The sequence below is a fragment of the Capra hircus genome, chromosome 21, assembly GCF_001704415.2.
Source record: "Capra hircus breed San Clemente chromosome 21, ASM170441v1, whole genome shotgun sequence".
NCBI classification, from domain to species: domain Eukaryota; kingdom Metazoa; phylum Chordata; class Mammalia; order Artiodactyla; family Bovidae; genus Capra; species Capra hircus.
This window is the reverse complement of record NC_030828.1, coordinates 29,786,026-29,812,509: the sequence shown is the minus strand read 5'-3', so window position 1 is coordinate 29,812,509 and position 26,484 is coordinate 29,786,026. Positions and strand designations below refer to the sequence as shown.

General features: G+C 44.8%; 1 protein-coding gene across 1 annotated transcript in view; it reads right to left on the bottom strand.

The window, feature by feature from the left end:
• Positions 1–26,484, bottom strand: part of OTUD7A (OTU deubiquitinase 7A) — a 383,124-nt gene that overhangs the window by 27,294 nt on the left and 329,346 nt on the right. Inside the window, exons 7-9 of the mRNA XM_018066577.1 lie at positions 23,769–23,870; positions 20,068–20,195; positions 19,240–19,352 (exon numbers count right to left, since the gene is read on the bottom strand). Coding sequence (XP_017922066.1) covers positions 19,240–19,352; positions 20,068–20,195; positions 23,769–23,870 — 343 coding nt within the window. The remainder of the gene's footprint in view (positions 1–19,239; positions 19,353–20,067; positions 20,196–23,768; positions 23,871–26,484) is intronic.

Below are 26,484 nucleotides of genomic sequence, written 5' to 3'. Positions count from 1 at the left end.
GACATACTCTACTCCTTACCAAGCCTAGATACCATTTATTGATATCAGTCTAGATTCTGGGCTTTTATTTAATTCAGTGGGCTATAACCCATCAGTGTGATTATTCTAATGCTCAGATACCCACCTGGTCACTGGAGCTCTTTCAAGTGGGATCTATGGCTATGTGACAGCCCCTGTCACTATTTAGAGCACATCCTTGCTTTTCAGCAGGAGGAGGTGGTCCAGGTTATGAACTAAAAATGTTGCCTGCTGTATCAGTAAACAAAGGGTGTTGCAGCCATCAGTCATTATGGCTGCCCCCACGGTGAGCCCTGAGGAAACTCAGGATGAAAGCAGGATGCCCCCCAACACCATCTAGCAGTCAGCTGCTGCAGCCACCCCCCTCTTCCCGGTGATACACCCCGAGTGGACTTAGGATGAGCAAACACAGGATACTGGCCCTAGAGAGCTGAGGTGCACATCAAAGCAATCCGTAAGCCAGACTCTCGCATCTCCCCCCGACAAAAGCACTAAGTTCCTTAGAGGTTTGGTAATCTTTTGATGTTCTGACTACTTGGTCTTTGTTACAAAAAACACCTATATCCTGGTTCACCTACTTTCCTCTTAGAGCAATCTCTTCGAGCTCTCTGAGGGGCTGTGTCCCAGGCTTAAGTCCTCAGTTTTGTCCACTGAATAAACCATCACTCTCAACTGTTAGGTTGTAAATATTTTTCAGTCAAGAAGATTCATCTTATATCTCCTCTGCCTCAGCCCTGGATTTAGCCATTTCTGTTTTTTTTCAAATGGTGGATAATGGTGTTTAGAAGCCAAAATATGATTATTGCTAATGTCACTTCCCCTAGACTCGGTAAATAGAGCTGGGAGACGTGTGTGTGTTTGTACTCTCACATGAATACACAAACATTTTCATCTATCTATCCATGTATTATCTATCTATCTATCCATTATCTATCTATTTACCTATCTATCATCTATCTATCCATCCATTACCCATCTATCTGAAACTTTGAGTCCCCTGATACTGCTCATTCCAGTCTAACACCCCAGAGTTCATTCTTCTTCTAACTCCTTTCTCCACATCTCCACCAGTGATGTTGCCCTTCCCGAGTTGCCCTCTTCACTCCATCTGGCTCTGACACCCTGGCCTTGGTCCTCTGTGTCCTGCCACCCCACACCCTGCCCACTGCAGATGCTCATATTGCTTTGATGAACCTTATGGATTTAGGACTGAATTTTTCAGGGAAGGAAGGGACACAAAAGAGGAGCATGTTAAAACATACACACGCCGAGTCTAACACAATGTCACACGCATAGCCATGCATGCATGCATGCTTCGGTCCATCCATCCATGCATGCATATACTCACCCATCCATGAACACATGCATTCATCCTTCTGTTCATCCATCTGTCCATCCACCCACCCACCTGTCTGTCCATCCGTCCCAGATCTGTGCTAGGGTCGGGGAATGTGGTTGCACCACATACATCCGCAAGCCTCATAGCTGGACACAGGCAGCAGTGATGGGGGTGCAAGCCCAACTGGAAGAGGGTTATGGAGATGAGCCTAAAGCAGAGCAAATCCTGTCTTGGTGTTGAACATGAGAGCCAAAGGTCAACTGTGATTCTGCTCAGTGGCCCAGAAGGTGGAAGAAAGTGTCCCAGCTCCACCCTGGGGGCAGCTGGAGAAACTCCAAGTCCTTCCCTACTTGCTCCGGCTCCTTGCTCCCAGGGCACAGGAAGCAGGTTTGAGCTGGGGGTGGGTCCTCACTCTGCTCTCCCCTCAGCACCACCGCCATGCCCTTCTGCTTCTGGAGCCTCAGCAAATATTCCTGCTCATTGAATGCAGGCTGGGAATTTGGCCTGAGGACTCCTCAGGCTCCTCTGAGGTGCAAATGGGCAAATGGGAGAAGACTCTGGAACAGTGACCTGTGCGTGTGAGTTACTGTGACTGAGCCTGCTGGTAGAAATCAGCTCCAGCAAAGCCCGTCCTGAATAATCAAGTCCACTTCTCATCCCAAGACTTCGCATCAACTTCCTGTGAGTTTACTGAGCAATGCTAGATGCGGGATTGTAAACAGAATCTTGCCTCTAGGAAAAGACACCTAACATCCCTAAAACATTTAGTCATTGGTTAAGAAGACTAACATGCAATGTAACTGCTTCGTGCTCACACTTGGGTGTGTCTGAGAGCTTCCTCACAGGCCCTAGGCCACAACAAATGTGTTCCCTTTACTTCAGTGTGTACCTGGGGAGGGGGGATCAGGAGCACAGGGACACCCACCCACCAGTGAAAACCCCCTGAGAAACATGGGTTCCCTCAGCAGAGGCGGTGGGACCAAGACGCAAGGATGGTGGAGCGAGTCCAGATGGCGCTGAAGCTGGTGGTAGGAATGAAAAGGTACAGTGCAGATTTGGGGATGTCCTCGCTTAAATGGCAGTAACAACCTTAGAGGGCATCCCAGCAAGAGCCCATGTCATCGACCAGGAATCCAGTCTGGGCAGTCAGTGGGGTCTTGCCCAAGGGTAGTCACCCGGCCACACAGAGGGGCAGCTTGGGTGCAGGCCCCCCCAGGACAAGTTCCCTATCGCCCTCCCCAAGGTGGGGTGTCCACACCTCCTATTTTGCTCAGGGAAGTCCTCAGAAGAAATGGAATAACCATCATGGTCAACAAAAGAGTCCGAAATGCAGTACCTGGATGCAATCTCAAAAACGACAGAATGATCTCTGTTCGTTTCCAAGGCAAACCATTCAATATCACAGTAATCCAAGTCTATGCCCCAACCAGTTACGCTGAAGAAGCTGAAGTTGAACGGTTCTATGAAGACTTACAAGACCTTTTAGAACTAACACCCCAAAAAGATGTCCTTTTCATTCTAGGGGACTGGAATGCAAAAGTAGGAAGTCAAGAAACACCTGGAGTAACAGGCAAATTTGGCCTTGGAATGCGGAATGAAGCAGGGCAAACACTAATAGAGTTTTGCCAAGATAATGCACTGGTCATACAAACACCCTCTTCCAACAACACAAGAGAAGACTCTACACATGGACATCACCAGATGGTCAACACTGAAATCAGATTGATTATATTCTCTGCAGCAAAAGATGGAGAAACTCTATACAGTCAACAAAAACAAGACCAGGAGCTGACTGTGGCTCAGATCATGAACTCCCTATTACCAAATTCAGACTGAAATTGAAGAAAGCAGGGAAAACCGCTAGACCATTCAGGCATGACCTAAATCAAATCCCTTATGATTATACAGTGGAAGTGAGAAATAGATTTAAGGGCCTAGATCTGATAGATAGAGTGCCAGATGAACTATGGAATGAGGTTCATGACATTGTACAGGAGACAGGGATCAAGACCATCCCCATGGAAAAGAAATGCAAAAAAGTAAAATGGCTGTCTGGGAAAGCCTTACAAATAGCTGTGAAAAGAAGAAAAGCGAAATGCCAAGGAGAAAAGGAAAGATATAAGCATCTGAATGCAGAGTTCCAAAGAATAGCAAGAAGAGATAAGAAAGCCTTCTTCAGCGATCAATGCAAAGAAATAGAGGAAAAGAACAGAATGGGAAAGACTAGAGATCTCTTTAAGAAAATTAGAGATATCAAGGGAACATTTCATGCAAAGATGGGCTCGATAAAGGACAGAAATGGTCTGGACCTAACAGAAGCAGAAGATACTAAGAAGAGATGGCAAGAATACACAGAAGAACTGTACAAAAAAGATCTTCATGACCTGGATACTCATGATGGTGTGATCACTCATCTAGAGCCAGACATCCTGGAATGTGAAGTCAAGTGGGCCTTAGAAAGCATCACTATGAAAAAAGCTAGTGGAGGTGATGGAATTCCAGTAGAGCTATTTCAAATCCTAAAAGATGATGCTGTGAAAGTGCTGCACTCAATATGCCAAGAAATTTGGAAAACTCAGCAGTGGCCACAGGACTGGAAAAGGTCAGTTTTCATTCCAATCCCAAAGAAAGGCAATGCCAAAGAATGCTCAAACTACTGCACAATTGCACTCATCTCACACACTAGTAAAGTAATGCTCAAAATTCTCCAAGCCAGGTTTCAGCAATACATGAACCATGAACTTCCAGATGTTCAAGCTGGTTTTAGAAAAGGCAGAGGAACCAGAGATCAATTTGCCAACATCTGCTGGATCATGGAAAAAGCAAGAGAGTTCCAGAAAAACATCTATTTCTGCTTTATTGACTATGCCAAAGTCTTTGACTGTGTGGATCACAATAAACTGTGGAAAATTCTGAAAGAGATGGGCATACCAGACCACCTGACTTGCCTCTTGAGAAATCTGTATGCAGGCCAGGAAGCAACAGTTAGAACTGGACATGGAACAACAGACTGGTTCCAAATAGGAAAAGGAGTACGTCAAGGCTGTATATCGTCACCCTGCTTATTTAATTTCTATGCAGAGTACATCATGAGAAACGCTGGACTGGAAGAAACACAAGCTGGAATCAAGATTGCTGGGAGAAATATCAATAACCTCAGATATGCAGATGACACCATCCTGATGGCAGAGAGTGAAGAGGAGCTAAAAAGCCTCTTGATGAAAGTGAAAGAGGAGAGTGAAAAAGTTGGCTTAAAGCTCAACATTCAGAAAATGAAGATCATGGCATCTGGTCCCATCACTTCATGGGAAATAGATGGGGAAACAGTGGAAACAGTGTCAGACTTTATTTTTTGGGGCTCCAAAATCACTGCAGATGGTGACTGCAGCCATGAAATTAAAAGACACTTACTCCTTGGAAGAAAAGTTATGAGCAACCTAGATAGTATATTCAAAAGCAGAGATATTAGTTTGCCGACTAAGGTCCATCTAGTCAAGGCTATGGTTTTTCCAGTAGTCATGTATGGATGTGAGAGTTGGACTGTGAAGAAGGCTGAGCACCAAAGAATTAACGCTTTTGAACTGTGGTGTTGGAGAAGACCCTTGAGAGTCCCTTGGACTGCAAGGAGATCCAACCAGTCCATTCTGAAGGAGATCAGCCCTGGGTGTTCTTTGGAAGGAATGATGCTGAAGCTGAAACTCCAGTACTTTGGCCACCTCATGCGAAGAGTTGACTCATTGGAAAAGACTCTGATGCTGGGAGTGACTGGGGGCAGGAGAAGAAGGGGATGACCAAGGATGAGATGGCTGGATGGCATCACTGACTCGATGGACACGAGTCTGAGTGAACTCCGGGAGTTGGTGATGGACAGGGAGGCCTGGTGTGCTGCGATTCATGGGGTCGCAAAGAGTAGGATACGACTGAGCGACTGTTCAAACTGAATGGCCGGTGGCCACTCACTCTCCACAATGTACCAATTTAGATAAGTTGTATAGTTACCGCATCTATGGTGATCCTCTTTGTGACATAGTTATCTGTATCCTGTGTACCCTCTCATCCGAAAATAAAAGCATACATGGATGGACCTAGAGATGATAATACTAAGTAAAGTCAAGTCAGAGAGAGAAAGACAAATACCATATGATATTACTTGTCTGTGGAATCTAAAATATTGATACAAATGAACTTGTTACAAAACAGAAACAGATCCACAGACATAGGAAACAAACTTATGGTTGCCAAAGGGGAAAGGTATTGGAAGGGACAAATTTGGAGTCTGGGACTAGCAGATACACACTACTATATATAAAAATATAAACAACAAAGTCCTATGATATAGCACAGGAAACTATACTTAGTATCTTATAATCTTGTAATGGAAAAGAATCTGAAAAAGAATATGTATATATGTGCAACCGAATCACTTTGCTGTACACCTGAAACCAATACAATATTGTAAATCAACTATATTCCAATAAAAAACTTAAAAAATATAAGCACATATGTGTTTGTGTGTGCATACACACATATACAGGACTATCAATGTATGTCCATATCTAGCTTCTACATAAAACCCTCCTCATGACCTCTAGGTGAAAGGCAGGGTACTCCATGGACTTTGCCGACCCTTGCTTCTCCTAAGGGTCATCCCAGAGAGGCCTGTGCCATAGTATGCGGGTCTCCTCCCCTCCCATAGCTGCACAGCACTCGTTATGCGTCAATGAAAACACTGTTGCCTGTCACGTCCGTAACAGAGGACGCCACAGCCACCATGCCATCACCTTACAGCTGCCTGGATGGCGAACTCGGAGGGAACTCAGGATGGACAGGATGCCCACCATCAAACCAACAGATGCTGCAGACACCCCCGATGGTGCACCGGGAGGACACGAAGGATGAGAAAGCCCAGGATACTGGCCTCGGGTAGCTGAGGTGCATATCAAAGGAATAACTTCAGGGAGCCCAGACTCTTGCACTTTCCCAATACACGGAAAAGCACCGCACTTCCTAACTTCAGATGCTGCTTTTCCTTAATTAACTGTAATCTTCTGATGCTCTGACTACTTGGTCTGTGTTGTGAAAACTCCCACATGGCTGTTCCCTTACCTCTTTGGAGCCGTCCTTTGAGCTATCTGAGAGGCTACCTCCTGGGCTTAGGCCCTCAGTTTTGCTTGCTAAATAAAACAGAATTCTCAACATTTGCGCTGTGCACTCTTTTCAGTTGACACATGTGTCACTGGCAGCATTTCTGCCAGTGGTGGGGCTCGACCCCTTCTCCTGGGCAGGTTTGGAGCCATGAGGACATGTAGATGGAGAGGGAGCTGAATCGGGAGTCAGCCTGAGGGGCTCACAGGGGCTGAGGCCAGCCAGTGCCCTGTGGTGGGCCTCTGTATCTGGTCAGGGACTGTGCCTGCCCAGATGGGCAGCTTTTCAAAAAGATTTCCTAAGGCACCACAGTGTAGGCAGCCAGGACCTTGCTAATAGTTATGGTCTGGGGACCCAGGACGGAAGGATGGTGGCACTCTGAGGGGACCAAGAGGGTCTCGGGCTCTGACAAGGAGTTTTTCAATAGTGGTCAAGGTGGCCTGGGGGTGAGGACTCGTCTCACTGCCTAAAATGAAGAAGCTGGGGTCACTTGTGTGGCAAATACTTACTGAGTGCCTGCTGTAGGGATAGACAGCACTGTTGCTAAGTGTGTGTCTATGTGGGTGTTCATGTGTACACATGTACGCAGGTCTCAGTGGCAGAGACAGACCATTAACAGATGATGAAACAAGAAAAATTATCAGATATTAATAAGCATGGTGGTAAATGGGGGCTTCTTTAAACAGGAAGGTCAGAGAAGGCTCCTGACAGATGAAGCGAGAGCTTCACTCATATTTTCAATAAGCAATGTCTTTAAGAAATTTGAATGGATTCCGGATTTGCAAATGTGAGAACTTGTTAGGTGAACAGTCTTCCTGCTTGACTGACAGAAGTCAAAGAACCTTGAGGAATATTTGCAAGAATGCCTCCTTTCCCACGACAGGCCAAGCCCTGACCCCGGAGTGCCAGTCTGAGGGGCGAGTACCTCCCAGCAGCAGCAAGCCACTCAGGTTTCCTTAAAAGACTGAATTAAGGGACTTCCCTGGTGGTCCAGTGGCTAGGACTCCGTGCTCGCAATGCAGGAAGCCTGGGTTTGATCCCTGATCAGGGAACTAGATCCCATAAGCCACAATGAAAGATCCTGCATGCCACACCTAAGACCTGGTGCAGCCAAACAAAAATTAATGTAAAAAAGACTGACAAGTTCATATCTCTGAGACTGTACATTAGGAAACCATTTAAGAGTCTAGCTATTTCTGAAAAAGCCCAATAAAAAAGAAAAGTAGCAAACATTCTACGAAATTATGTAGCACAGAAATGAAATTGTGGAACATCAGGAGAAGGCAAAGGCACCCCACTCCAGTACTCTTGCCTGGAAAATCCCATGGACAGAGGAGCCTGGTGGGCTGCAGTCCATGGGGTTGCTAAGAGATGGACACAACTGAGCGACTTCCCTTTCACTTTTCACGTTCATGCTTTGGAGAAGGAAATGGCAACCCACTCCAGTGTTCTTGCCTGGAGAATCCCAGGGACGGGGGAGCCTGGTGGGCTGCTCTCTATGGGGCTGCACAGAGTCGGACACGACTGCCGCGACTCAGCAGCAGCAGCAGTTGCGCAATGAGCGGCACACAGGGACAGTGCAGGCCTGGGACATCAGTCACTCAGTGAAGAGCCCTCGAAAAAGCCCCCCTCTGTCTCATTTTCTCTTTGTTCCAACAGCCTCTCAGGCTCCATAACCTGTCTCATCCAATGGAGAAAAAGTAAGCTATTGCTTTATAAAAGGTTAAAGAACAAAACTGATTATTTTCATCACAAATTTCAGGATAAGCTGTTGATTCTTGCTCTTCACGCCTGACTTGCGTCATCTGCATGACTGTGCATCATGGTGTTCTGATTTGATAAGAGTGTGGGTTTATGCTGGCAGTCAGGTTCAAGTTCAGATCCTGGCTCTGTCCCTTCCAGGCTGAGGGATGCTGACAGCTGATTTAATTTCCTGAATCTCAGTTTTCTGCCCTTGGTGATGATAATGATAGCTTCATAGCCCTGCTCGATACAGATCATATTGTAACACGTGTGTGCTCAGTAGATGACATAGCTCTAATTCCTGTCAGATGCTGCTGTCCTTCCCCATCTCCAGCGAATCTTGATCCCCTAAGAAGGCCAGCCTTCCCTGCTCCAGATCCCAGTCAAAGGCTGTGTGGGAGAATGGTGTGAGCACTCATCCCAAGAGGGCTGGCCTTTGCTCCCTGGCTCCTAACAGGTCAAGTCTGGGCACTGGTGTCATGGGCCCCAGGCAGGAATGTCTCCCCTGGGGTGTGTGTGGAGGCACACGTGCTCAGCACCACACCTGCTGGTCCTGGATTGGCTCTGTTGGTACACGCAGCTCCATCTGGCCAGCACTGAGCTACGGTTTGGAAGAGAATCAAAAAGGAGGATTGGGTTGGCTGCACCAATAGGATGTTGCAATGTGAAGAAGAGACAACATAAAACATACATGAACCCTTCGTGAGCAGGGGCGCAGGACAGAGCTAGGTGTATAGCAGCACATTATGGCTGGAAGACAGAAAAGGGAGTCCCAGGGAACAAGAACGTGCCCAGAAGATTATAAAACAGGAAGGACTTCAGGAACAATCCCATAAGGTTGTTTATGAACTCCTGGACTCCTCTTCAACTCCGGGCTGGGCGAGTATCGATCTGATCTGCCCTAATCAGTACACCAAAGGCTCTGAGGAATTACTGAATAGACTCCTGCTCAGGTTACAGATTGTGGAATGTGTGGCTTAGGCAAATAGGACAGCAAAGGCTTTGAAAACCGCAGCCCAGAGAAGGCAGGTTGAAATTTACAGCGTGAACCTACCTGCTTAACATGAAAAGTCAAGATTTTTCATAGATTATTAACAAGACTCAGAGTCTTGTAATATCCAAAACGTCCAGGATGCAATCCAAATGTCCTTGACATGTGAAGAACCACAAAAATTCCCCATTTTCCCAGGAAGAGAACGGTCAAAACACTACCAACTCTGAGTTGGTAGATGTCAGAATTATCTGACAAACATTTTAAAGAAGTTATTGTGAAAATGCTCCAATCAGTGATGGAAATGTTAGAAATTAAATATACAGTAATTAGAAGAAAAAATTCACTGAGTGGACTCAATAGTGGATTGGGGATGAGAGAGAATAAGAGTTAGCAAAATTTGAAGACAGATCAACAGATGGCCCAATCTGAAGAAGAAGGAGAAGACAAGACTGACAAAAGGAGAATTTCAGTGAATTCAGACAGTATCAAAAGTGTAATACTCATGTTATCAGAGTTCCAGAAGGAGAAAGAGTACAGAGCCCTGAAAAAGAAAAAAAAAAAAAAAACCTGAAGAAATAATGACTGAAAGCTTCCTAAACTGGGCAAAACTTCAGACCTATAGATTTAAGAAGCTCAGACTAATGAGGATAAACCAAAAGAAACCCCTGGCCAGACACAACAAAATCAAATTGTTGAAACCTAAGGACAGAGGAAAATTGCTGAAAGTAGCCAGATGAAAAGTGATATGCTGAACAGGGGAATAGTAAATCAAGTGACTATAGATTTCTCATCAGGAACTACTGGAGAAGAAGGGGAAACAAGATTTTTAAAGTGCTGCAAGAAAAGGATGATAAACAACTGATAGAATTCTCTATCCGTTAAAAATATCCTTCAGGTATAAAGGTGAAATAAACATATTCTCAGATGAAGAATAAGTAATGGAATTCACAACCAGAAAGTCTCCCTAAAAATTAAAAGAAAATGTTTGGATTGAAAGAAAATGATACCAGAAAAATGTTGGAACATCAGAAATGAAGGAAGCACAACAGAAATAGTCATGATTTGTATACATATAATAGAGTATCCTTTTCCTCTTGAGTTCTTTAATATAGATTTGAAGATCCGCATTAAAAATATTATATTGGCTGATGGGGTATTTAAAGTATGTAGATGAAATACATAAGAAAACTATACCATAAAGGAGAGAATAAGGGAGCTATTTGGTAGCAAGGATTTTGAATTGCACTTGAATTCCAAAAGGGATTGCTTAAAATATGTATATTGTAATTACTTGAGCCACCACTTAAAAACTCTATGAAAGATGTTGAAATCATAAAAATTAAATTAAAATAGAATCTTAAAAATTCAAATAACTGAAACAAGGAAAGGGGAACAGAGGAACAAAAAACATAATGGGAAAAAGCAAACAAACAATAAAACAGGAGACCAAAACTCAAACAGATCAATAATTACATTAAATACAGATTATATAAATGTAGCAGTTAATAGACAGAAATTGTTACAGTCAATAATACCTATTTGCTGTGTTAAAGAAACTCACTGTAAATATAATGATACAGGTAGGTTAAAGATAAAAGGATGGAAAATTACAGATCATAAAAAATTTAATCAAGATCAATTTCAAGAAGCTTTATCAATATCAGGCAAAGTAGACTTCAGACCAAAGAAAACTGCCTCAGATAAAAAGAGATATTATACAATGATCAAAGGATAAATTCAGAAAGAAGGTGGAATAGTCCTAAATGAATGTGGATTTAACAATAAGACTTCAAAATACTTAGAAGAAATAGAAACAGCCATAAGTATAATTGCAGGGCTCTAAACTTCTCTCGCAGTAGCTGAAAGAACAAGTAGACAGAAAATCAGCAAGGGTATAGAAAATCTGAACAAAACCATCAATCGACTGGATCTAACGGACATTAGCAGAACACTTTATCCAACAAGTACAGAATACACATCTTTTTAAAATGCACAGGGAATATTCACAAAGACAGACAATACGCTCACTCCTTCACAAAACTGAAGGCATTTAAAATAACTTAAATCATACCAATTACGTTCTCAGATCATAATGCAATTAAACTATAATCAGTAAAGAAAGACAGCAAAGCCACGTTACATAACAGACTTTTAGATAATTCAGTAGTCAAAGAGAAAATCTCAAGGGAAATTAGAAAATATTTTAAACAATGAAAATAAAAATGCAACCTATCAACATTTGTTATACACAGCTAAGCAGTTCTTAAGAGGGAAATTTATAGTCCCCAAATACATATATTACAAAAAAAACTCATATCAATAATCTAAGCTTTCATCTGAATAAAGTAGAAAAATCAGTGCAATATACCTAAAGCAAACAGAATGAGCAGAAACTCTAAAGGTAAGAACAGAAACCAATGAAATTTAAATCTAAAAACCAACAGGGACTAGCAATTAAGCCAAAATTGGTTCTTTTAAATGATCAATAAAATTGACAGAACTTTAACATTGCAGATCAAAAAAAGAAAAAAAAAAAAGAGAGAGAGACAGAAAGAAGAAAAGACACTAACTGCTGAATCTGAAAAGAAAGGGCATATCACTAAAGTCGCCCTGAGGTATTAAGTTACAAAAGGGAAAATTATAAACAATATTATGCACATAAATTCAACAACTTTGATGAAATGGAACAATTTCTCAAAATAACAAGCTACCCAAAACTACTTATTTCTATTTTCTATAACTGTTAAAGACGCTGAATTTATAGTTAATACACTTCTGTAAAGGCAACATCTGATTGCAGATGAATTTACAGATTTTGTGAATCTACCAAACATTTAAAGAAAAAATATCACCAATTATATACAATTTACTGGAAAAAATAGAGGGGTGTGTGTGTGTGTGTGTGTGTTTGTGTGTGTGTGTGTGTGTGTGTGTGTACATGCACATAGGCATGCTCAGTGATGTCCGACTCCTTGCAATCCCATGGACTATAGCCCACCAGGTTCCTCTGCCCATAGAACTTTCCAGACAAGAATACTGGAATGGGGTGCCATTCCTTTCTCCTGGGGATCTTTCCAACCCAGGGACTGAACCTGCGTCTCTTAGGCCTCCTCCACTAGCAGGTGGATTCTTTTACTGCTAGAGCCACTGGGAAGCCCTAAAGGAGACACAATTGTCTCCAACTTGTTTATGAGACCAGCATTACACTGGGACCTGAACTAGACAAAGACAGCAGCACAGAAACAGGAAACTATATTCAATAACTGCCACAGCAATGGGTACAAAAATTCTCAACATAATATTGCCAAATTGAAATAACAAAAGAAAACCTTTTAATACACCAAGAGGAAGTGGAATTAAACCCTGGAATGCAATGATTCCCTGCAATGAAATCCCTGGTTCAATATTAAAATATCATCCAATGTAACCTACCATATTAATGTCTAAAGAAGAAAAAAATCCACATGATCATATTAACTGATGTAGAAATGTATTTGATAAAATTCAACATTCATTAATGACAGAAATTCTCAACAACAAAAAATACAAGGAAACTTCCTCAATCTGATAAAAATACCTACTAAAAATCTATAACAAATATCTTACTGGTGAAAGATTTCTGACTAAGAGTGATAACCAGGGAAGAGTTTCCTCTCTCATCATGTATGCTCAACATCATACTAGAAATTCTAGTTAGTGCAATAAGAAAAAGAAATAAAAGGCACAGAGATTAGAAAGGAAGAAATAAACCTACCCCAACTCACTGATTATATGACTATCTGTGTAGAAAATCCCAAGGAATCTAAAAACCTCTTAGCACTGATATATGAGTTTAGTAACATCACAGAATACAAAGTCACAAACATCAGTAACTAGCAATAACTAGCAATGAATAATTGCAGACCCAAATGAAAACACATACACATGTGCATGTGTGTGTGTGCGTGTGCACACACACACACAATCATTTACAATAGCTTCAAATGAAATACTCAGGTATATATCAGATGGCGATTGCAGCCATGAAATTAAAAGACGTTTACTCCTTGGAAGGAAAGTTATGACCAATCTAGATAGCATATTCAAAAGCAGAGACATTACTTTGCCAACGAAGATCTGTCTAGTCAAGGCTATGGTTTTTCCAGTGGTCATGTATGGATGTGAGAGTTGGACTGTGAAGAAAGCTGAGTGCCAAAGAATTGATGCTTTTGAACTGTGGTGTTGGAGAAGACTCTTGAGAGTCCCTTGGACTACAAGGAGATCCAACCAGTCCATTCTGAAGGAGATCAGTCCTGGGTGTTCATTGGAAGGACTGATGATAAAGCTGAAACTCCAATACTTTAGCCACCTGGTGCGAAGAGTTGACTTACTGGAGGCAGGAGGAGAAGGGGATGATGGCAGGAGAAGGGGATGACAGAGGATGAGATGGCTGGATGGTATCACTGACTCGATGGACATGAGTCTGAGTGAACTCCGGGAGTTGGTGATAGACAGGGAGGCCTGGAGCGCTGCGATTCATGGGGTCGCAAAGAGTCGGACACAACTGACCGACTGAACTGAACTGAAACATGTATACAACGTTTATGCAGAGAATTATAAAATGGTAATAAAACAAATCAAAGAAGATTTAAATATATGAAGACGCATACTGTGTCTACCTAATACATGGAAAAAGATGTGTAAGTACACTCAACATTGTAAAGATTTCAGTCCTCCAATTCATGTATAGACTTCATGTAATACCAATAAAAATCCTGGCAGAATATTTTTCAGATATAGACAAGCTGATTCTATAAATCTGTATGGGAAAGCAAAAAAAAAAAAAAAAAAAAAAAAAGACCAGAAATATTGAAAAAGGAGAATAAAGTTGGAATGATGCTACCTAATTTTAAGACTTATTATAAAAGTGACACTGTCAAAAGGACAGGTGCATATTTCAATGGAACATAATACAGACTCTCCCACCAACAAAAATCTCCCAAACCCACATAAATATTGCCTATAGGTGTTTGAAAAACGTAAAAGCAATTCAATGATGAAAGAATAGTCTTTTCAAGAAATGATATTGGAAAGTCAGACATTCATTCTAAATAAATGAAACCCTGATCTGTTCTCCATCATTATAGTTTTGCCTTCTGGATAATGTCATATAAATGAAACCATACATACACTACATAACTTTTTGAGACCTGATCCTTTCATGCAAGTTGTTACATATATCAGTAGTTTGTTTTTAATTCCTGAATTGTATTTCATAATATACTTTTTTTTAATTTTTATCAAAGGACATTTGAGTTGTTTCCAGTTTGGGGCAATTATGAATGGAACTTTGTGTGAACACAGATTTTCATTTTTGGGGGGCAGATGTTCTCAATCTTGACACTACTGAAATTTCGGACTAGCTGTTTCTTTGTTTGGGGGGCTGTGCTGTGCACTTTAGAAGGCTTAGCAGCATCCATGCCTTCTACCCATTAGATTCTAGCAGTATTCAGACTACATTCCAGTTGTGACAATCAAAATATCCCTAAATCTAGCCAAATGTCCCCTGGGGGCAAAATCATTCCTGGCTGAGAACCAGTGCTCTAGGGTAAATACTTAGCAGTAGGACTGCTGGGTCATATGGCAAGCGTTTTTAAATTTACAAGAATCTGTCAAGCTGTATTCCAGAGCGGTTGTGTCATTTTTATATCACCAACAATGTGATGAAAAATTTGCTTTGCACTCTCACCAGCACCTGGTATTGCCAGTATAATTTTTTCTGACTTTCTTATAGGTGTGTAGTGGTTTTAATTTTCATTTCCCTAATGGGGTTTACATGGTATTCTTCAAACTGAGAGGGTCCTGGTTTATTCCCTGCCTCCAAAGAGTATAGTGGTTGTTGAAAATTGCTTAAAAATTTAAAGTAATTCCTCTCATTAATTTATCATAGAACTAATGCTTACAAAGGTTTTCAGTATTTGGCAGAGGAGGAAAAGGGAGACCCAGGGAGACTGAGTTGGAAAATACCTTTCTGTACATTCACACAGAAAGATACCTGATGGCAAAGGTTTATTAGTCTGTTGTTAACGAAGGCTGAGATCTGAAATGACACTCCCTTGAAACACATCCTGGCACTAGACTAGAAAACAAAGAGGCCTCATTTTATCACCCACAGAAAAGAGCAAGAACCCAATTCTCTATAAGAGCAGAAAGAGGCTTCTGAGCTAAGGGGTAGGAGGAGAATCAGGGACCAGGAGACCTGGGAGGCAGGACACCTGAATTTGAACTACAGCTCTTCCACTCAGCAGATTACCCTGGGCAAGTAATTTTTATCCTGACTCCAAATTTCCTCATACTTTAAATAAGAATTATAACCTTTATCTCACAGCGTTACAGTGATGACAGAATGAGATAGTGTGTTTGAAAATGCACAGCATGCCTCAGGCAATTAATACATGTTGAGTTAATGAATAGATCTTTTTCAGTGTGTAAAGGTGGAGTAAGAAGTTGGTTGAACATATTTAGTCTTTGGATTTCATATAATTGTTTCACTTCAAATTAGCAAACTTTGACTGCGTGCCAGGAAGTTGATAGCTTTCTGATTTAACACCTTTCACGACATCATTCATATTATGAATTTAAAGAGAATTTATACCCAAACTATCCATCAAGGGTGAGACAGAAAAAAGAGAAATTCAGATATGCAAGGACTCAAAATATTCTATCTGCAGTGTACTCTTTCTTAAGAAGCTATAAAACTTGTCATAGTGTATTCTCTGATAAACTGCAGGGTGCTGGACTCAGACAGGTCTTGGTCTGCATCCTAGCTCCACCAGTTACAAACCAGAGGTAAGTCAATTAATCTCTCAGAACATTAGTTTTCCAACATATAAAGGAGGGTGATGCCTAATTTATAAAGTGCAGATAAAGTGTGTAAGGCAGTGGCACTTAGGTAGTATGTAAGGCAGGTAGGTGCCCAGCAGAGGTTCATGGCTTTCTTTCTTCAATCCTCATTGCCCAGCACCATAAGCTATTTTTATGTTCCCTTCCTACAGGTCTAGGCTCTGGAGGTCAAGGTGCAGAGTATATATAAACTCATGGGACATATAAACTCATGGAAGGGATTTATTCTACAGTCAGAAACTCCTGAGAGCCCCTAGGGCTCCAACGTTTTCAAGACTCACAGGAATGAATTTCTAAAGGTGAAATATCAGACACTCAGATGAGCCAGCGTGAGTGTCATAACCACTAAACTATGGACAGGGAGATGAACCATGGAAAGTCAGGGAAACCATACATTTCAGGTATTTGGGATAGGCCTTTACAACATACCATAGAGGCAGCAGGCATGCCAACTCACAGGCTGAATGTGACAATGTCTTAATAAACGTTATGTTTCCAGCCCCATAACAGCTTCTTTCCACTTTCAAACCCATGATTTCACTGCCCCGTGCCAAAAGAATCAGAGAATGTGGCCAACTGCTTTGATGGCCACAGAGCCTTCTTACTGTGTATTTGTCCCTTTGCAATGTGAGAGTTGGACTATAAAGAAAGCTGAGCGCCAAAGAATTGATACTTTTGAACGGTGGTGTTGGAGAAGACTCTTGAGAGTCCCTTAGACTGCAAGGAGATCCAACCAGTCCATCCTAAAGGAGATCAGTCCTGGATGTTCTTTGGAGGGACTGATGTTGAAACTGAAACTCCAATACTTTGGCCACCTGATGTGAAGAGCTGACTCATTTGAAAAGACCCTGATGCTGAGAAAGATTGACGGCAGAAGGAGAAGGGGATAGCAGAGGATGAGATGGTTGGATGGCATCACCGACACAATGGACATGGGTCTGGGTGGACTCTGGGAGTTGGTGATGGACAGGGCGGCCTGGCGTGCTGCAGTTCATGGGGTCACAAAGAGTCGGACACCACTGAGCGACTGAACTGAATGGGACTTTGACCCTCCTTTTATTAAGGATGGAGTCTATCTGCCCAGAGGCTGGCTCAGCCATGGGACTTGCTTTGGCCAATGTTTCCATGGGACATTAGTAAATGTGATGCAAGTAGAGGCTTGAGCTGAACCTCCACTATGTAGGCTGCCCCGTCTTATTGCCCTCATCCATACTGTAAGGGTCCTGAGCCTTCTCAAAGATGAAATCTAGATGGAGGCTCAGCAAGAGCCAGAGTTGTCAACCAGGCCATCCTGGATGGTCCTGTAGCACCCAGACTAACTGCCAGATGCTGCAGCCCCAGGAGAGGCTCCAGAAAATTCCAGAGCAGAACGCCAACTGCAGAACAGGAACAAATCCAGTGTCTCTGTGTTAAGCCACCCAGTTTTGGTGTGGTTTACTCCACCACCACGGAAAACCGATCCAGCCCAGCAGCGGCCTTACTACCAAATGCATTTTACACCTGAACAACAAAGATGCTCCAGGAGCTTGGGAGACATGCCCAAGATCATGCACCCCAGTCTGGGACTCTTAATGCATGACATCTGAGTCTGGGCGTCTGGTTGGGATCCACCAGGAAGACCCCTTTCTTAGTTCTCAGTTGCCATTGAACCAGATGAAGCACCCAGAGGTCGTCACTAACTGCTTTTATAGCTTTTACCAGTTGTTTTTCAAGTAATGGATTCCTCCCATTGCACACACACCCTCTTCCCCCAGAGTGTCCGTAGCGGGGATTGGGGCTGCACCTGTCAGGTGGTGATGGGCAACTTCACTCCGACACTCGTTTCCATTCAGACCCGCATGACTTGGGGTGGAGTTATTTTCCTCTCTCTTCCATGTCTTCCTTTTCCTTCTGGGGACCAGCCCTCTTACCCATGGCCCCACTAGCAGCTCTGGTGATGGGCAAGCTGAGTTCACCTTTGCTGGAGGGGACTGCAAACTCCAGCAGCAGCCCTTTTGGAGGTAGCACTTTACAAGTCTCTGGAGGTGCAGTAAGTAGCACAGAATGTCTGATTTCTCTTGCTTTAGCCACAAGAAACAGGCATGTTGTGATTTGCGAGTAGGAGCATGGGAAAGATTGGGTCCTGTAGCTCTGAGTGCGCCTGCCCGGAAGCCCCCGCCTCTGCCTGGCCTCGGCTCTCACAGTTCTCACTGCATCTGCAACTACTGGTACAGTTGCCATTCGGGCTTTCTCACGCATCTGAGCTCGGCGGAGAGCTCACGCTGGTCTTGCCTTCCTGGGGTCTTGAAGAGCGTCCTCCCTGTGGTCACCAGTTCTAAACAGCCTATCCATGATGGCTCTCTGGCTGGTGGTTCACCCTGACTGGATCCCAACCTGGTCTCCACCCTTCTCTCTAAGCGAGTCGTGGACACGCTTCCCTGCCTCCAGGGTCTCCTGCTGGTGCTCCGCCAGTGAGCCTTGGGATTGGCTACTGCGAGTCTTGCGGGAAGAAGGCAGGAGGTTGGTCAAGTGCATCCTTGAGTCTGACCCTTGCTCCCTTCCGACCTCTTCAGATGTTTAACCTGGTTCTTTCTGGGAAAAACTGCCGGGCCAGTGTCCATGCTCGGAGCAGCAGTGCAGGGTCTGTTCCCATCTGTCCTGGGGCCGGAGGGCCAGGGTCTGGGCAGGAGTGGTGCTGGACGTGTCACTCACCAGGGGCCAAGCTCCAGCATGAGGCTTACCTGCTCCGGAACCCTGCTGGCCCAAGTTTCATGGAGGTTACTTAAAAAGACCACCACCGTTGCCTGGTGGCCCAGGGATTAGGATTCCAGCAGCAGCCTGAAGCTTCAGAGCCTGGTGAGTGCATGGGCAGCTTGGGCCCTCCCCAGGCTGGCTGGACAGTGAGTCCCTCTCTGCAGTGCAGGGGCCATGCTTGAGCTCATGAGATGCACACGGTGACTGTGTACACTTTCTTCCAAACATCCGGCAGGGTCCTGTCATCCCCCCTACCTGCCCTGCATCCTTGGTAGAATCTAAGATCTGAAAGCAGGAGTTCTCCTTGTGTCGTCCCCAGCTTGGGGGTCCCACATCACCCCCATCACTTCCCATGCCGTCAGGGGAGGGCTGGGGCAGCACTTACCCCCCGCCCGAGCCGCCATTCTTGCTGAAGTGTGTGCGTGGCTCGCTGGAGGCCAGCTTCAGCAGCTCCGTCCATTCCCGCTCCCACTCCTCCTCCGTGTACACCAGCCCTGACTGGCACAAAGCGGGGTGGGGTTAGGAGGTGGCGTCCACCTCTTCACCCCTGCACCCACATCAGTCTGGCTGAGAGCCCGACTTCCCGGCTTGGTCAGCCTGGGGTGAGCACCTGTTACTGGCCAAGGACCATCAGCATTTGCTCTGGACAGAATTTGTTCAGAACCCCCAATCTCCAACCTCTATGCTGTCAGAAGTGCACTCAGCAACAGTGGTCACTCTCAGGGGCTAGAGTGACCAAACGCAACCTGCACACATACTGGGCTGGGTGCTGACCACTGACCTGTGTGCAGGGACCCGGGCAGACCCATCTTTAAGGGCTTCCATGCCAGCAAAGGGCCGGTGCTCACTAAGGTTCTGGGATAAACATTCTCTTTGGACTGAGCACACACCCTGGGGCCATGCCAGGGCCAATCAGAGGCTGCAGCAGCAGTGACCTCACTGGTGACTCTAACTCACCATTCAGGTTGGGACAGCCTTGTGAGTGAGGGTAGGTGCTTTTCATAATCACACTAGGACAGGTGAGGGGAGTGGATGTCTGGTCACTGTGGGCAGCGGCTGACTGCTGGAACGGGTTCCTCTTTAGTAGGGGATGGAGCCATTGCTGCCTCAGATCATAAGACAGACTTGATATTGGGGCCCCAAATAGGACCCCATCTTGGCCTCGGCTGTGCCCTGGCATGGTCCCGGCTCTGCCATGCTGACAGGTACCCACCTCCTTGTTCTGCTGTGTCTGCTGCCACCTCCACCTTCGCTTCAGGGCCTCCCGCTCGGCCCCTGTCCTCATCATGGTGTAGAGAGCTTTCCGCAAAACCAGGTCCCGGTCGTGAAACCCCCACATTCCTGCAGCCAGGAGGCCCGTGAGGAGCAGAGAAGAGAGGAAAGATGTGAAAGCAAAGTGAACGTGTTAGCTGCTCAGTCGTGTCTGACTCTTTGCGACGCCATGGACTGTAACCCCCCAGGCTCCTCTGTTCATGGAATTCTCCAGGTAAGAAAACTGGAGTGCATAGCCATTCCCTTCTCCAGGGGATCTTCCTGACCCCAGGATCAAACTCAGATCCCCTGCACTGCAGGTAGGTTCTTTATCATCTGAGCCACAAGAAAATATGTGAGGAAGGGGCAAAACAGGAGGAGCTGAGACCACCACCACCTACCAGCCCTGGGCCCCACAGCTGTGTGAGCAGACAATGCAGCAGCGAGATACTCAGTTCTCACGATTAGCAAGCAGCTCCCCTCTACCCTCCCTCCTGAAGTTTCCTGCAGATGCAGGCACGGAATGAAGGAGCACAGCCCCTTCTTAAAGCAACAGCCATTTCGCTGAGTCTCGGGGGCCCTTCGCAGGCTGCCCTCAGCCTCTCAAGGTTTGTTCTGAGGGATGTAATATTTGTGGTCTGACCTTGTGTTGGAGTGGGAGAGTGCCTGTGGGGACAGTGGATGATGTGTCCTCATGCAGGGCCCCAAGCCAGGACGGCAGTCAGACCCCAGTTTCATCGAGGGTCTGCTGCATCTAATATCTGTAGCCCCGAGGCATCTCTGCACACATCTGGGCCCCGGGAGAGCACCTGCTTCTGAGGGAAGTGCCCCACCTGGGCCAGGGGTCATAAGAACAACCCAGCATCTCTGAGTACATCCTTGGGGAAGCTCAGAAGTGGTCAAGAAACCCAATCAGTGGAAGAAGTGCCATGAGAGATGCAGCTCTGGCTACAGGGAGAGGCTAGGGAAATTTATTCACTCATTTGTTCATCTGTTTAACTGAATACTATTAATTCCAGTTAATTCCATACTGATTTCACGGTAAGGGTGAGGCACCATTCCCAGTGATGGGAATACCCACAGCAGCAACTAGGACAGACTAAATTCCTAAAATCTCACGGAGTCCACACTGAGGGGAAGGGAGGGGAGGCAGCCATCAAATGACCATGTCACACACTATGTTGCAAGCAGTGGCAATGTAAGGGGAGATGAAGCAGGCTAACAGGACAGAATGCTGGGGTGGTTTGGTCACAGTGTGAGTGGAGACACTGGGGCAGAGACATGAGTGGTTAGGGACAGGGCTGAGTTACCATCCCAGGTGGAGGAAAAGGTCAGGGCCAACCCTGTGGAGGCCCATGTGGCGTACTAGGGAGGGGAAGGTGCCTGCAGTTGGGATGGAAGGGGCGAGGTGGAGAGTGGAAAGGTGGGCTTTGAAGTGAGCTGGGACCCTCTGGAGAGCTTTCAGAGAGCAGTGACCCACACTGACTGATGGTCAAAGGCTCAGTCTGGCCGTGCATCATTTTGCGCAAAGACGTGACAACAGGGGGCTGCTGTGGGCTTTCCGGTCGTCTTTTTTCTGCAGTCTTTTTCTACAGACGGAGGAAGATGGCCATCAATGCTTCTTTTATGAACAGGCCCAGCTGAGCTTTCTCACCCCTCCGACCTGCCTGCAGCCTCCTCCCAGGCAGGGCAAGTCCTGGGTCCCGTCTACTTGTCACGGCTCCTTGTCTGGGTCTCTTGTGCAGAATCTCCTTGTCCCACACACGTTTGCCCATAAACCTGACCCCAGATTACTGTCATTTCTATGTGTGCCCCACACCCTAGGCCACTGCCAGGGCTGGTCAGCAGGGCCAGTAAGCACTGCTGGTGAGTGCCAAATGGCCACTTTGAGCAGACTTGCTTGTACATAGTTTAGCAATTTGAGTACCAAGGGGAAACAAAGGACTGGGAGAAAAGAATCAACTGGCCGTGAGTCCCAGGTTCAGTCTCGGCCCAGCCTCTCTCACAGCTAGAGCAAGGGCCACCTGCAGGAGGCTTTCTCCTCCCAGGCAGAACTGTGAGAAATACCTGCCATCAGTCAGGACCACGGCGGCGTGTGACCATCCGGCTTGTGGCCTTGCCCACCGCGGTCATGACGGGGGCAGTGGCTGTGTACACTGAGCGCTAGAAGGACAAAGGCATCCCTGTGCCTGAGACTTTGCAAAGAGGAGAGGTGTCTTCTTTTGTAATTTTTCTCTAGGTTTGATACAGAATAAGGTGAAATAAGTTCTATAAGAGAGGGATACTGAATATTTTATGATGGAATAAGACACAACTTGGAAACATGTTTTTGAAGAATAGCGTGAAAAATTCAATTTACAATTTTAAGGGGAAAATATTGGATTCCAAACTGTGAACACCGTGAGATCCTAATTTCACTGGAAGTATAAACAAAAGTGTGGAAGACAATATACCAGAATATTAAAGGCAGACATCGCTGGGCAGTGGAATTGCTGACTGTTATTTCACTATGCTGAATGGGAGTCAACAGACAGGAATGAGTTAATACTGAGACAGAAATGGGGCAGGTGGGTGGGTGCTCTTGTTTTCCCTATCACCCTTTGTCAAGCCTAAGGAACATGGAATGTTTCCTTTGCACTTGGGCTCCATCCTCCTCTGGGTATCTCGGGGCCCGTCCCAGACGCCCTGCATTTCTCTGAAAACTTTTTGGGCTCAGCTCAGCCCACTTCTTACAGAACAGACCTCTTACTACAGGTCTGAAGTGAGGTCTGGGGCATCCTTGCTCCGGGTCACACACTGAGTTAAGGTCATGTTTACCTGGGGAGGTGAGTTTGACAAACAAGGACCATATTCTTGTTGGAGGGGCCCATCCCTGGAGAGGGTCCTCAGACTGCAGGAGTAATAAGGCACCACCAGCTCTGATGTTCTTGGCACAAACCCAGTCCCGCATGTAGTCCAGAGGGGCTACATGACCTTCCAGAAAGTGTGCTGTGACCTTCTGCCACCCAAACATTGCCACCCACACCCGTGCATTTGCTGGTGTCGTTTTTTGCAACCAGGAAGCTCACATCTCTGCTGGAAGAGTTTGCTGACCTCGCTGCAGCATATTCTGACTGTGCTGATCCCTGTGTTACTCACCCTTGTCTCTCTTTTTGTCAGGCTAAGTCCATCAGCCTCAGTCAGTGTGGTGGCTCCAGATCTACCCAGCCTCATGCACTGCCCCCCAGACTTTCTGCCCAAGCTCAACAGGGCTCAGCCCTGATCCCAAACACGCTGTTAATTCCCGACTTTCCACTTTATCTGTGTGTTCTCCCTGCCTGGAAGGTCCTATTTATATTCTTTCAAGTTCTTCAAGCCTCAGGAAAATCTCAGCTCCTCCAGGAAGTCCTCTTTGATTGCTCTAGACCCCGATGTCTACTGCCCATCCATGCATGTCTGCTCAGGCCTCCTCTATCAGGACAGATCTTTTCTCTTGTGCGCTCTATGCCTCCACCAAGCCTGCCAGCTGCTTGACAAGAAGGGTGGGGGTTGTTGGCTCCATCCCTTGGGGATCTTTTCAGTTGACAGTGATGCACATGGCTCTACTTAGTGTAAGATTGTTCTCTAATGATGAACAGAGAAGGCCTGGGCACTGCCATCCTCTGTCTACACTGCAGGGCTTACCCAGTGAGGCAGCATGTAACAGGCAGTTCCCGTCCCCTGTCGTGGCCAAAGGAAGAAGCCGTTTACAGCTCGTGCACACGGTGGACCACCAGTTCAGGCGACCTGGAACAGAAGCTCATGTTTAGAATCCCAGGACAAACACGGATGTTTGCTAAGTAAGCTTTAATATCAGTGGGTGATTTTCTAGAGGGTTCTAGAGAACTTCAGTGGTAAGGCGCAGGGCTATGGCTGTGTGTGCTCAGGTGCTCAGTCGTGTTCAATTTTGCAGCCCCACAGACTGTAGCCTGTTGGCTTCTCTGTCCATGGGATTTTCCAGGGGAGAATACTGGAGTGGGTTGCCATTTCCTCCTTCAGATGACCTTCCTGACTCAGGGATCGAACCCGAGTCTACTGCAGCTCCTGCACAGGCAGGTGGATTCTTTACCACTGAGTCACCAGCATGATGGCTACTTATGCTCAGACAAAATATAGGTATTTTTTCTTTTAAGGTAAAAAATAGCCAAATCCTTCCATCAGTTAGCAAGAAACTCAGGATTAAAGCCTTCTCTCCTTGAATCTGGGAACATATTTTACACAAAATATAAAATTTCTGTGTAATTTCCTTGAACACAATTTCTCTTCCCAGAAGTTATTTAAAAAGTCATTCTTTGTTGATGCATATGTATCTTTGAGAGTATGGTTTAAATTTAGTTTTTTAAATTGATGTATAGTTGATGCACAATGCTCCCAGTATACAGCAAGGTGGTTCAGTTATACATACATACATATACCTATTGTTTTTCAGATTATTTTCCATTATAGGTTACAAGATATTGAATATATTTTCCTGTGTTATATAGTGGGTCTTTATTGTTTATCTATTTCACACATAGTAATGTGTATTTGTTATTCCCAAACTCCTAATTTATCCCCCTCTTTCCCCTTTGGTAACTATAAATTTGTTTTTTCTGTGTCTGTAGGCCTATTTCTGTTGTGTAAATAAGTTCTTTGTATGTTTTTTTTTTTGAGAAGGAAATGGCAACTCACTCTAGTATTCTTGCCTGGAAAATCCCATGGATGGAGGAGCCTGGTAGGCTACAGTCCACGGGGTCGCAGAGTCAGATACGACTGAGCGACTTCACTCACTCACAATCATTTTTTTTCGATTCCACATATCAGTGATATCATGTGATATTTCTCTTTTTCTCTCTGATTACATTTAATTTTATACATAAAAACCATTGTAGGTATTTTGGTAGAGTCATATTAAATTTCATTAACACATCTGGAGACTTTTGCTTCCAGGAAAACAGAGTAGACATCTTCTCCCCCTACTGTTTCTAAGTACAACTAAAACCCCTGGACAGTATGTATAAAGCAGCATGGGCAGACTGAAAGCTGGAGAGAAGGCAGACTGGTTAAGAAACTCGAGACCTGAGCTCAACCTGGTGGTAAGTGCCCTGGCTTCCTCTTTGGCTCACAAACCCCAGATTAGATGCTAGAGAAGGTGACAGTCTGGAAATAATGGAAATCAAATCATGCGTTCTCTAGACAGAATAGCAGGAGAGGGTCAGTTGAGCCAGACAACCACAGCTTAGAAAAAGCCACTCTATTCCGGCTGTATCTGCAGAACAAACTGTAGCCCTCCTACCATTCAACCGGCAGAGTGGGGAGCAGCGACCTCATCCTTGCCAGGCTGCAATGAGTCACTCTCCACCCCTCCCCCACTGCCAGGTGGTGTGGAGTCAGGACTTCAACCCTGCTGGATGCTAATGAGGAGTCCACCCCCACCACCCCCACCGCAACTGAGAACACATGGGGAGCCTGGACTTTCACCCCCGTCAGATGGTGATAAGGTCCCCCACCACCATCCAGCAGTACCAAGAAGTTCACCCCACATTTGGTGTCAGCAGAGGCAGCTTGGAAAACCTGTACATGCAACACAAATATTGCATATTAATGCACATATATGAACTCTAGAAAAATGGGACTGATGAACACTACCATGTGTAAAATAGATAGCTAGTGGGAGGCGACTACATAACATAGGGAGCCCAGCCTGATGTTCTGTGACAACGTAGAGGCGTAAGATGAGGGTGTGGGTGCTAAGCTTCAGAGGGAAGGGACATATATATATATATATGGCTGATTTGTATTGCTGTATAGCAGAAACCAACACAAGATTGTAAAGCAATCATACCCCAATTAAATAAAAAACCTGTATGTCCACTATCTGGTGATTATCAATCAGTGGTGCATTGCACCTAATGGAATGGTATCAGAGAAAGTCTGCTAAAACATAAGATTTAAATAAGATTCAGAGTCTTATAACTTAATATCCCAAATATAAAATTTTTAATTGAAAGCTATTTGCACCAAGAATCAGGAAGACCTCAAATGGAAAGGGGAAAGACAACTAACCAACACCAACACAGATGATACAGATGTTAGAATTATCTGAAAGATTTTAAAGCAGGCATCATGAAAATGCTTCAACAAACATTTATAAACAGGCTGGAAACAAATGGAAAAAAATAGAAAAATGTCAGTCAAAAAAAAAAAGGTTCAACAACAATAAAAAAGAAGATACAAAGAAAAACCAAATGAGGGTTTTTGAACTAAAGTAATGCAACAGCTGGTGAAAAAACCTCAATGGATGTGTTTAACAGCAGAATCAAGAGAAGAAAGAATCTGTGAATGACCAGGTATAACATAGAAATTAAAGAATCTGAATAAT